Source organism: Geospiza fortis, unplaced genomic scaffold, assembly GCF_000277835.1.
Source record: "Geospiza fortis unplaced genomic scaffold, GeoFor_1.0 scaffold16, whole genome shotgun sequence".
NCBI classification, from domain to species: domain Eukaryota; kingdom Metazoa; phylum Chordata; class Aves; order Passeriformes; family Thraupidae; genus Geospiza; species Geospiza fortis.
This window is the reverse complement of record NW_005054302.1, coordinates 7,391,539-7,404,260: the sequence shown is the minus strand read 5'-3', so window position 1 is coordinate 7,404,260 and position 12,722 is coordinate 7,391,539. Positions and strand designations below refer to the sequence as shown.

General features: G+C 34.2%; 1 protein-coding gene across 1 annotated transcript in view; it reads right to left on the bottom strand.

Annotated features, from left to right (window-relative positions):
• The window catches only part of ANGPTL5 (angiopoietin like 5), a 13,229-nt gene extending 3,228 nt beyond the window's left edge, over nt 1-10,001 (bottom strand). The window contains exons 1-6 of the mRNA XM_005417724.2: nt 9,900-10,001; nt 8,022-8,169; nt 6,819-6,922; nt 6,373-6,466; nt 5,492-5,592; nt 1,104-1,224 (exon numbers count right to left, since the gene is read on the bottom strand). Of these exons, the coding sequence (XP_005417781.1) occupies nt 1,104-1,224; nt 5,492-5,592; nt 6,373-6,466; nt 6,819-6,922; nt 8,022-8,169; nt 9,900-10,001 (670 nt within the window). The remainder of the gene's footprint in view (nt 1-1,103; nt 1,225-5,491; nt 5,593-6,372; nt 6,467-6,818; nt 6,923-8,021; nt 8,170-9,899) is intronic.
• Nucleotides 10,002-12,722: the final 2,721 nt, after the last annotated feature.

The following is a 12,722-nucleotide window of genomic DNA, read 5'->3' as shown; positions in this document are numbered from 1 at the left end:
TGTGGTGTGTGTGTGGTTTTTTTCCCTTTTGTAGTTTAGTTAATAAACTTTTTTTTCTAAGGTAGAGGCCTGCTTTGCTTATTTCCTGGTCACATCTCACAGCAAACACCAGGGAAGTATATTTTCATGGGGCACTGGCATTGTGCCAGTGTCAAACCATGACACCCAAATGTAATAAAAGTTGCATGATACGCTTATATTCCTTTGAAAGACTAATGAAGGAACAGAGTAATCTTCCCATTTCCTTCGGAAATCCCTAAGAAAACCCATGTGTGCATCATGGTTTTTTTTTTTCTGTGATATTTTTTAGAAAATTGTCCAGATGATAGATTTTAAATATTCATCTGCAATATATCTTAGAAAACCACAAAAACTGGATGTGCTAAAGATCCACTTGCATGAACAGAGCTCAGTAGCACTCCTAAGGGCAATACTGAGAAATGATAAATGTTAGCATTCTATGAAATGTAAAAAAAAAAAAAAAAAAAAATCCAAACCCTATTCTCAAAATTTAAGCCCCGTTCTCAAGATTTGCTGCCTCCATTAATCACACTTGTAGCCTCATATGAGCTGCACTTCTTTGTACAGAAAAGCTGAGTGCTTCCATTGCAATCCCAGATAAACTTCTGAAAAAGCAAATGGGTTTAGTCTGACAGGATTAAAGATGGCAATAAAAAATTAATATCACAGTTGTGTTGGTATAATGTACTGAAATATTTCCATTGTTAATAACTTCGCATGCCCTATGGTGAAATATTATTGATTTTTCTCTACTCTAAGGAAATGAGTGATTCAAACCAACAAAGGCACTTTTTTTTAATCTGAAAAGAGAAGAAATACAATCTATTATTTCAAGCAGAAAATATAATATCTTAAACACTCTCGTAAGACTGCAATAACTAAAGACTCTAGTGGGGTAATAGTCATTATTGGGAAGATTACACAACAGATTTGATTTAAAAAATCCTTAAGTAAAAACAAGACTTTTAAGAAACAAGAACTTCATACTGCCAAAACTACCACGCAATTTAGTGGAATGTAGGTCACATAAAAGCAGGAGAAATGTGAGATCCAAAGCACTTTAGAGTATTTAAAATTAATACCAGTAAGGTCACCAAATCCATCCAGATATTCAGACCATGTTCTCTGAAACTGAACAATTCCATCAGTTCTTTTCTGAACCACAGTCCATCCACCTCCTCGAAAATCCATGTCACACAAAACCTAAAATAAACATAGGCATGATTAAGCATTCTTGAAGCAGTTTTTATGAAAAACACATTTTAATTAAATAAAGGTGGACTATTCAGAGATTTGCTAAGTAACATATTTTTCAAATATCTTTAAAAAAAGCTCTAAGAAAATAAAAAAATAAAGCTGCAGTATTTTCTTATCTGTTCTTGTTGAACTGTTTGATTTGGATGTTTCTTCAATCAGTAGAAACTGCTGTGTGTAATAGTCTGTTCTAACAGATATAATAAATAAGCTTTGATAAATGTCACTGTAACATTTACAGCATGAAAGGGAAGCAACTTGCAACGTCATGTATTAATCATAGCAGCATATCATTGATAGAGGTAGCAACACCGAATAAACTTTTATTTCAGCAAAGCAAAATAAACACAACTTCTTATATGTTCTCTGTCACCACCATGCCTTCTTCCAGAGAATACTGTGTTTGTGGTGCCTGGGAAATTTAGAGCCTTTAATAAGGGTGAGGAAATGGAAAGCAGTGATAGCAATAACCCAGCATACAACAATAATTTGCAGCAGCAAAAACCTCTACATAAGAAGTGGCCCTGATCCAGGGAAGTCCCAATGTGAACATATAACTGCCGGCAACTGAGCAGTACCACTGAATACATAAGATCAACTCTCAAATTTATGAGTCTTTATGAGTCTTTGCTAAAATTTGTGCCCAGCAGTATGTCAAATGGCAGTGGTCCAGCTGCCATCTGCTCTGCTTTGGAATATCACATTATGTGGCATGTTTTCTCCTCAGCCCATCTAACTTAAGATTTGTAATTGACTTTCCTAAGTATATCTGCAGTGCCAAATCTTGATCAGTTCTAAATGGGATTATAAAGTCTGGAAATCTAATTTCGAAAGATCATATTGCACATTTATACACTGCACTACTTAAGCTATTCAATGCAGTTCTAAGGGATAGTATCCATAATTAGAGCTTGAAAACAGGGGCTCATTTTTGTCTCCAAAGGTGACGAATATCAGGAGAATTAACCTGGAAAATGCTTATAGGTAGTGAGCCAGTAAGCTTCTTGTGGTAACAAAAGTAAGTTCAGAACATAATGTTGGCTGTGATAACACTAAGCTGATGCACAAGTGATGGAGTAAAGTAAGAAATTTTTTTGACATTACAGGAAATGTACAAAATGAAACATGTTTCAGAAAAGAGAGATTTGCAGTCTTAGCCAGCTGATAAAAGTGAAACTAGGTGTAAGTCTGTTTAACCCTCAAAAAAATTTGTGGCAGACTGAGCATTATATGTTGCACCTCCATTGCCTGTAGTAGCCAGGTATTCTTCAGGAAACCAGGCTTGCTCCTTAGCAAGAAAACATCAACATTATAGTTAGAGCCTCTGTGGTTTAACAATGTCTTCTCAATGAATGACAAGAAAGCAACAGGAAGAGCTGCAATTTGATCTAATACACCCTGAAGGATCTTGGACCTTCAAGTAAGATACTTCAGGCAAGCCTTGCAAAACAAATACTAAATGAATCATACTAAGGTTCTTGTGCATGAAAAAATAATTGTGACCTTTATTCCCTGGAGAGTCACATGCTTATTTCAGTCACCCAAGGAGGATAGAACTGGAATAAAAAGAAATACAGAAGATTCCAAAATGAATATTTAGATGAAAATACCCAAACCTCATTCAAAATAATACCATTGCCTCATCCACTGTCTTGAGAAGATAATTGCATGCTTGGCTACTCCTCTGATTATGAGTCAGAAATAGTATGAGGAGCCCACTTGGTCATAACATCAATCTTTGGTCCAATATAAATCAGTGTGAGTGTTGATAAATCACAGGAGCGGATATGGTTCTACATGAGAGTCATCAGCCAGTTAGATACAGCACCAATACATACACCAGCTAAATAAAAATATTAGATAGATACAGAAAAACACAGTTATAGTTGTGTAGTTTTCTTAATCCCTTATGGAAATGTTGCAGTTGTAAAGCCTTTTAATAGTTAATCTGCTTTACAGTTTGCTCTATCTCATATCATGCAAGGTATGAAGGGCATAATTGTGCCAGGTACAACCTAAATTAAATGAGAAGGAGGACACTTCTACTGAATATTTCTTCCCTTTCCACCTGCAGTGTGTATAAGAGGTATATTCTAAACAACTGTTTAGTTTGTCTGATTCAGCTAAGAAATATCATTGATCTAAATTTACTGATTGAAAAATGTATCAGAAATTGGTCATGGTTCATTTTTCCAAAAGTAACATTGGTTTTAATCACCTCATGAATAAATGCTCAGGAAAAAGCCTATTTGAGAGTAACTTTCTGAGGTGACAGAAACCTGCCACTACCACTAAAGCTAGGTATTCTTATTGCTCCTGGCATCTGGAGTTCAATTAGCCCAAGTTAAGCATCAAAATCTATACTCACTTTGGGCAGATGAGGTATCAAATATGAAAAATAAGAATGGGATCACATTTTCTAAAGAGTTTTCATTTAACTGATATCTTTATGCATATTATTCTAAACATATTGTCATTTAGGTTCCATTGCATAAAAAGGCATCTTATTGCTGCAAAGGTATTGAAATAAATTGTTTCATGTTGGGTTTGTTTCCTGTTTTCTAGTTTTTTACTATGGTTTTCTGCCTCTGTATTTTGTCTTATTTTGCTGGTCTGCAGAACATTTAGAACTCTTGGCTATTAGCCTCTAAAAGATGCTTTATAATTTCTGGTCATATTCAAATGTCTTGATATTTTTGTCTATCTACCATTTCTCTTGTACTCCTTTTATGCTTCAACACATGAAAGAATTCACATTAAATAGTTTTCCTTAAAATAACATTCTTTATGGAACACATATTTTAGAATTTTTTTCTCTGAGAGCTTTTTGGCACTGTCTTTCAAGTTCTGTGCAACATTTACCAGACACGAAAAGAGACACTCATGACTGCAAACATTCTTCTCATTATTTATTGTTACCTTGTTCTTTTAATCAAATTGCTATTATTTTTCTTTTGTATTTCTGGAATTACCTTCAATCCAGAAGAAATTCTGAAAAAGATGCAATTTTTGCTACGGTAGCATTTTGCTCATACTACAAATATGGTTACTCTGTGAACACTGAACGTCTTTGCCTTTCTTTTACATGGAAGTGACTTACTGATGAGTTACAGATCTTTTTCCTGAGCTCGCTGCATTGCATGGAGAGAATGACAGGTTTTTATATCAAAGGTTGCAGTATCAAGTTCATTTTTTTCTTTTGAGATGCCAGCATAATTCTGAAACCTTTTCTTAACGAGTTTAAGCTCCTTTTTGTAGCATTTTGAAGGGCTCCACTTGGCTAGAGATAAAGGGATTCATTCTTCCTTTGTTACATATAAAGGAATGCTATGAAGATAGATATTAAACTTTGCTAGTTATTTGTTGGCTTAAATTCTTCATTTTTTCTTCAAAAACTAATTACCTCAACCTGTATTGCAAAGTTGAAGCTTTGAAAGTGCCATGTCTACCTTTCCATTATGCATAAGGCCTTCTCTAAATAGAACACCTGAAATGGAAATAAACACATAAAACAAAATATTCCTCGTGTTTGCAATTAACCCAAAATTCCATTCTTCTAGATGAGCACTATTAATCTGAGCAATTACATAAAGTGCAGGCAGTGATAGGAAGCATGATTGCTGCAGTTTGTTTTAGGGATATATATATCCTTGTTTTAGGAATATAAATCCTGCAAACTGGATAGAAAAACCACAATTTTAGATCCCCCTGTGCCTCAAGACTGGATTATAATGATACTCAGACAAGGTTTCTATTCCTCAAACCAACATCTGCACCTACACTTGGATGACTCTGTGTCGGTGGAGTCCCATCACAAGGGAAGGCATTGTTATACAGCAGAATCACTCAAAATCTAAAAGTCCTGTCTTAAAAGCCAAATGGATCAGTCAATTGCTCTTCAGTTTTCCATCTCTAAAACAGCAAAGAACAGCTCTTCTCCATATCCAAAAGAGGTGCTGGGAGACACCTTGGGTTTTCCTCTTTGGTATTTTTCACTGCATATGAAAACTGACAATGGACTCTTATGACGGAGATAAAATTTCTTTGTAGAAAATAAAAAACTTGTCAAAATTATAGTGAAAGCAGACATGTGCAGACAATTTAATACATTTTTCATTCATCTGTTGAAGAATTGTCATGGGAAACACTTCAAGTCTATTAAAATATTCTAAATGTATATTCTCAAGAAAATTATGACTAATAATAAATTTATTACCTCAAAAGGATAATTTGATCCTTCTGGATGAATAATATATAGACCACTTGGAGTTTTTGAAACTGAACCAACAGTATCTTTAATATGAGTGCAGTCCAAACCTAGAGAAAAAAAGGTATACAGGGAAGTTCATGAGCAAAATATGTTTTAAAAAATACAGATTAATACAGGAATATTACTTTTCTTGGTGGCATGAATTATTTAAAATATAATTTTCTTCTCATGCAAACTTTAAAATCATGCTTTGTCATGAATTTATCTTGCAAATTAAAATTCTCTAAACACCATTGAGCTTTTAAGTACAAATGACACTGTATTGACAAAGTTCTTTCTAATCTTAATAGATATGATACATATCCATATGAAATTAAAGATTATGTATCTGGGTCCATTTACGTATTTTTTAAATTTTATTTATAACACCTGGACCATGAAAAAGACATATTATCTAAGAAATTAAGTCTTTTTCTTACAGATATTTATATTTATACTTGTAAAAGCCTTTCCATCTTAAAGTATACATGAAAAACATTCCATTTGAAGAAGGATACTGAAGATGCAGAGCACACCTTATTTCATTGCAAAAGAATGTACCATTCAGCAGCCTCAGATCACTTACTAGCTAATAATAATAAAATACTTGGTATTTTACATAAAAATCAGCATGCTGAATAGGATGCCCGGAGTTGTCAGTGGCAAATGATTTAAAGCAGTATTTATGATAACACTTTAAAACAGTTTATTTAGTTTCCAAAGTTTATATGTTACTAACACAGGATAAATGTCAATGTACAATTGCTTACCTTTGCTTTAATTAGCTCCTTTTCAAGATACAAAGATAAAAAGGGAAGGTGTCAAGACTACATCTGAAAAATACTTACCATGAGATTGAACTGCTTTATAAGGAAGTGGATCCAGATGTTTTCTCAAAATTACTGTGTTCAAAAGAACAAGTTTGTTCATGAGTTCATTTACCTGCAAATTCAAATAAAAGATCTTTAATTAGGTTGCAATGAGAAATTTTACATTCTAAAGATTTTTTTTTGACTCCTAGTAAACATCATCTGAAGTTAATTTTTGTGATGTGTTGTAATTTGTACCAATGTGAAGGAATGGTCAACACTAAGTTGTGAAATGGGGTGCTTACCACTCCTTGTAGAAATGGAACTCACACCTACCAGAGGTACAAGGACTGGTGATAAAACACTCTAATCCTACTGGTTTAATGGCAATTTAATGGTTTAATGAGCCCTATTTTTCCTCTGAAAGACAACACCTGCAGTGAGAAATAACAAATACAAATCTTTATAATAAAGAAAAAAAGTACCTGATTAGAAAGGTAATCCAGCGAAGACTGTTGATCATCCATCATGTCTCTTACCAGTTTTTTTGTACTTCTGGCATATTCAGCAAGAGAGTTCTGCAAATTTCCTTCAGAAAGAAATATGTTCATCCACTTTGTTTTCATAACTCTAGAAATATTCTTGACTAAATGACAACATACTTATTTATGACATCTAAGTGAATATTGAAGGTGTTTTACCTTACAGCACCTAAAAGTGAAATGAAAGTAATACAGAGACGACAGATTAAAGCCAAAGGTGCTAAAAACTTCTTTATATTATATTATGTATATTATACAATCAGCCTCTGAAAATAATTGTGCAAATTCTTGGTTTTCACATATGATTTCAAAATATATATTATTAATTATATACCATTATGTGCTTCTGGCCTTTTTGACTGCAGTACTGACATCTTAAGAGGTGATGGATTTTCTCATGTTTTGAAGAACAAATTAATCTTATCCTTGAGTAAACTCGACAACTAGTTAATGGATATCACAGAAATATAAATGCATATGATAAAAGACAGATATATATAAGGTTTCTTTTCACCTTACATTTGCTCATTCATTGTACTGCTCCTGGTTTTTGCCCTGATGCTAAAAATCATGATCATCATCATAATGGCATATAATTAATAATATATATTTTGAAATCATATGTGAAAACCAAGAATTTGCACAATTATTTTCAGAGGCTGATTGTATAATTTGTTGTGTAGTTTGTCAAGCTAGTGCATAGAGAATATCCTGTGTAAGCCTCCATAAAAGTAAGGTGAAGTACACATTTACTCCCATGTAACTGGCTAATTAATTAATTACCTCCCACTTACACCCCCACACCCAGCTATGATGTTTAAATGAGCAACAGACATCCTCCTCTTCCTCTCTAATTGAGCGAGATACTGACATTCAGAGCATAACAGATCTAGGTGGATTTTGTAGCTGCTTGGATTTGCCTATCTTCACTAATGATTATACTTTGTCACACCAGCTGCATCCCTAAAACAGGGTACCCCAGATTTTCTGGACAACACACAGTTCGGGCAGCAGGGTCACAAGGCTGTCATGTGTGCTCAAGAAGATTAAAAAATAAATTTGCACAGCATAGCGTAGCAGAGGAGAGGATTGCATAGCATGGCACTGCACAGCTCATGACTGAAAGTATTCTTTATGAATACATACTGCACATGTAATGTTTGTCCCCTCGTAAAATTTTAGCTTGAGCATCACATGGTACAAGGCATTGTTCATTTTGTTTTGAAATATCTGCAGACTTATTTTTCTCTTCTGCCTGGAGTGGTTCCTCCACAGCTCCAACATTCCTTGTGTCCTGTTGTACCAAACAATGGAGGGGGAAATAAATTGAACATAAAGCACACATAAAATAGCTCAGTCTGTCAAAATGAAGTATATTGCTTCACAGGACTTCCTTCACAACCTGTTTTTTAAAAGCTTTATCAAGCAATAATTGACAGAGCTGAGACCAAAACTGACTAGATGTTCTCTGCTTAGCCATACCTCACATGAAAAAAGTAGTGTCAGAGGTAAAGAATAACCTCTACAAATTAAAAAAATACCACCACCATTTCTGGTGAGGTATTCTACTAGTAAGCACTGTTAGTGGGAGGCAGGAACTTGCAAGCACTGCATTTTAGGAATCACCACACCCAACAGACATCTCAAATGCTAATGAACTTATTTTCACTGGAAAGGAGCAGGCTTTTGGATTTACCAGATATTAGCAAAGTACTTTTACTCTTGAAAATGCCCAAATTCATTATTTAGACACTGGTCAAGAAGTAGTTGCATAAGTTTTTAACTTATGCACACAAGCAGTCATGAGAAGATTTGCAGACCAATTCAGCAGTAAAATAAATATTTTAAATGCTCTTATAGGGGAAAGAATATAGGGACAATATTCATGGGCACACAATTATCTGAAACAGTAACAATAATAGCATTAGTAAAAATAGCTCCACCTATTACTGTTATTTTAAAATTGTATTTTCATATTTAATAGTTTTTCTTCCATGGTGCCATACGACATAAAATAAGGGAATGCCTCTGAATCATCACTTAAAGAAATTACTAAAAGTAATTCAAAAATATGTGTCATTGCCAAAAGACTAAGCAACATATTTTCATATTTCATATTTTCATATGAGTCTTTGTTTGATGATTTCATCATCTCAGCAAATCTTTTGTAGTATGTTCATATATTATGTTTTCAAATGTAAATAGGATCCTTAGAAATGTCAAGATTTTAATGAAAAACAGAAGTTATTTAGACTTGAATACATCTTCATCACAATTGTTCTTTCCTGCTCCAGTTTTCTCTTTCTGGAATTGCTACTACACCAGCAAGCATTGAACAGGGTTTTTTCCCCTGATTTTTGCTCTTAAAAAGTGAAAGTAAAAATTACAGAAAACTGTTAACAAAGGAATTTTACAAAAAAAGGTTTGTGAATTACTAGTATAATTGCATTTTATGCCTAGAGAATGATAGAAAAGTAAAAGAATGTGTTTCTTGAATTTTGAAATAAGCACAAAATAAAGAAAGAAAAATTATGCAAGAGTTATAAACAGATCTCTAGAACTTATAAATAGAACACTTCAAAGTATGGCTTGTTCCAGGGCTATCACAGCTACTCACCAGATGTTCAATTAAACACTGTTAAGCAAATATTTTTAATCAATATTTATCTTCAAGAAAAGCCAACATGAAACAAGCAATTAAGTCTGATCTCAGCAATTCAAGCAAGAACTGACTCTGCCAAAACCAATAGTTACTCTGCATTTAAAGTCATGCAGATGAGATTAAAAATATGACATAACAACTGAGCTGTGATACAGGACATTAACTCAAAAATGTTCTAATATATTGAATTCCTACAATTTCAGTGTAGTTTCTTTTCTCTATCTGAAAATACCTGATTCTTCTGTATTTTCATATCTATCTTGAAAAAGGCAATCCATATTTTTAAAACATCTATCACTTTTCTGAGAAATTATTCAGTTACATTCATTATCTTATCTGAACAAAGTAATAAAAAATCTTACCTTAGGTGAACAAGGTTCGCCATTATTTATAACAGTCTCTCCTAAACCGAGCAAAAAAATATTAAGACAAATAAATGAAGTTACCCTAAAGTGGTGGTTCATCTTTTACTTGAAGAAATGCAAATGTTTTGATGAGTTTCAAATTTCTGTGGAAAGAATTGTACACTATGAAGTCCTGATCTAACTATTTGGGAATGTCTACAGCACAAAGGGCAGCCAACACATCACTCCTTTACTGCCTGGATTTAATAAACCACATTTCAACTGCACAGTAGATTTTATATATTACTACTTGCATCCTGAAGGAAAATTACTGCTTATCACCTCTACATGACACATCAAACATATATATTTTCATTCAATATGTCACAGATTTTCTTATATGCTATTTTTGAGCATTTGTGTATATTTGGCATGAGTGTTCTGGCTACTTAAAAGAAAAATTAGTATTACTTCATGTTTTCAAATTTTTACCAAGTTTTTTTTTCATTAAAATTAAAGAGTCTGTATTGCTGTGGTGGTAGTGCACTAGAACTCCACTGTGGAGGCAATTTTGGAATATGTCATCAAAGTGATTTCAAAATAGAAAAGTGAATAGACATTATTTTAAATTAATACTTTGTATTAAATAGAAAATCTTTTACCAGGAGAATAACAGAAGTATTTTTGTCTCACTGGTAGCCCCCCCATTGTAACACAGGTTCTGAGACTATCATTCAGTACAATGATTTTTATCCCTGAAAAAAGTCAAAGTACAAGACAATGGCATGAAAAAGAAGAAAATTAAATGTGGTCCACAGAAGCTTAATTAAAACTATGAGACACTTAAGATTTCACTAAATTCCACTATTTTGTGTCTTAAAACTGGATCTGATCGTCTAAGCAAAGAAAAAGTTCAGAAAGGTCCAACATATTTAGAGAATTTAGACACATTAGAGAATTTAAATTGTTTGTGATCTGGCTGAATAAATGAAATCTCAGCTTCCTGTGTACCGCTGGGAAATCCACTGTCTAACGGATCTTCAGAATACACTGTTCAACTGCACCTTACACTGGTACAAGAAAGCAATGCTCAAAATTTGGCTTGATAATCTCCATCTCTAGTGGAGTAGTTAATCTCCACCTCTATCTAAAGCTGGAATAGACTAGAAATAGCTTTTGCTACTAAGATTTGTTGGGAGCAAACAACATTTGTTGGGAGTGGGGATTAATACATTTTTTAATCCAATGTTTTCTTTAAAATTAATAGCTAAATAGTACTAAGAACCTGTAATTGAGAGGAGTATATTCAACTGCCTGTGAAATTCTGAACAACTTTGGCTCTTCTGTATCTCTCAAAACCAAATTTTTATTTTTTTCTAAAGTACCCCATGGTACACAATAGTTTTCCAATATGAGACTCACTAGGGTTTAACTAGTGCATCAGTTGATGCTTTCTCAAGAAGATGCAGGTTGTGATCATTAGTTCAGTCTCAGGAAAAAGGTGAAAATATTTCCATGGCTCTCTATATATCACATTAAAGGCAGTTTTTCTTCCTCTTTTTATGTACATCAGTAGGCAGAGTGACAAAATTCAGGAATGGTTAAAACAGTCAGAACATTAACTTCTCCCATGCAGTTGCCTACACAGCTTGGAGAAAAAGTATAGGGCATCAGCAGATTAATCCTCCACTGGGACAAGAAGGAAAGAAAAATATGTTTCTGCAGCAGCACAGCTATGCTCCAGCCATTAAATAAGAATTCAGAATCCACCCCACAAAGTTTTAAGAGCTGATCTTTATCCTACAATGGAATATCAGTGTCCAGCCCAAAGAAAAATTTATGAAACTTCTTTCAAACCAGCTGCCAGAGCAGAATCTTCCATTCTGTAACTACTTAAAATCAGGTTTCTTGCTGCCCCAGAATAATCATACACTTCTGAATTGCATGGCCCTTAGCTTGTCACGTTCTTGTCCCACAGTCTGAAAGATGTGAGGTTACTCTTGAGGAGATCCAATAACCATAAGGGAGAACTATGAAGATTTAATAAAAAAGTAAACAAGAGAAAGACAGAATTATATATAAAAACACTGAATAAGTTCTGAATCTCAGAAGGTGTCTTAAGGTGAAGCTGCAAGTTGCACTGTATTCGATGAAAAATTTCAGCAAATCTAAGGAAGCTCAAAATCTGTCAGTGGCATGAGCTGACCATGACCTTCAATCTTTCTAGATGTGACATGGGCCCAAATTCTGCAGTTTCCCAGCTCTGCCTCAGTTCTACTTGGGTGATTCTGTTCTCCAACCTGATAAAGCCTTCTATTGCATCCTAAATGAAACAGTATATTTTATCAGGCAAACTGGGATTTTAAATGTGTGTGTAGGTTGAAAAGCACACAGTGTTAAATTGACAACCATTTTTCCCCCTTCTGCAACACAACAGAGCAGATGGGGCAAAGAAATGGTGAATTTGGGGTTGATTTTCTGAACTAGAGGTGAAAGACTTCCATTTTAGGGTCATCTTCTCAATGGCAGTAACTGGGATACTGTAAATATTAAACACATTTGGCAACCTGACCACCACTGGTCTTGACTGTAAAATGGTAACAGCAACACTCACTTCCCAAACCGTACTACAAATATGGGGGAGAGGTCCGTTCGGAAAAGTATTTTACAAATGCAGAGTACTATTTTTTACCTTCCTAGTCAAAGACATAGAACAGCTGCACACTGAAAAAAAGAAAAGGAAGAATTGGTTTAAGCTGAAATACATCAGCCAAGAAATGTCTCGCCAGGAAACCACCAAGGCATTTCGCCTGTTCCTGACAGCTCATCGGAGGCAGGGCA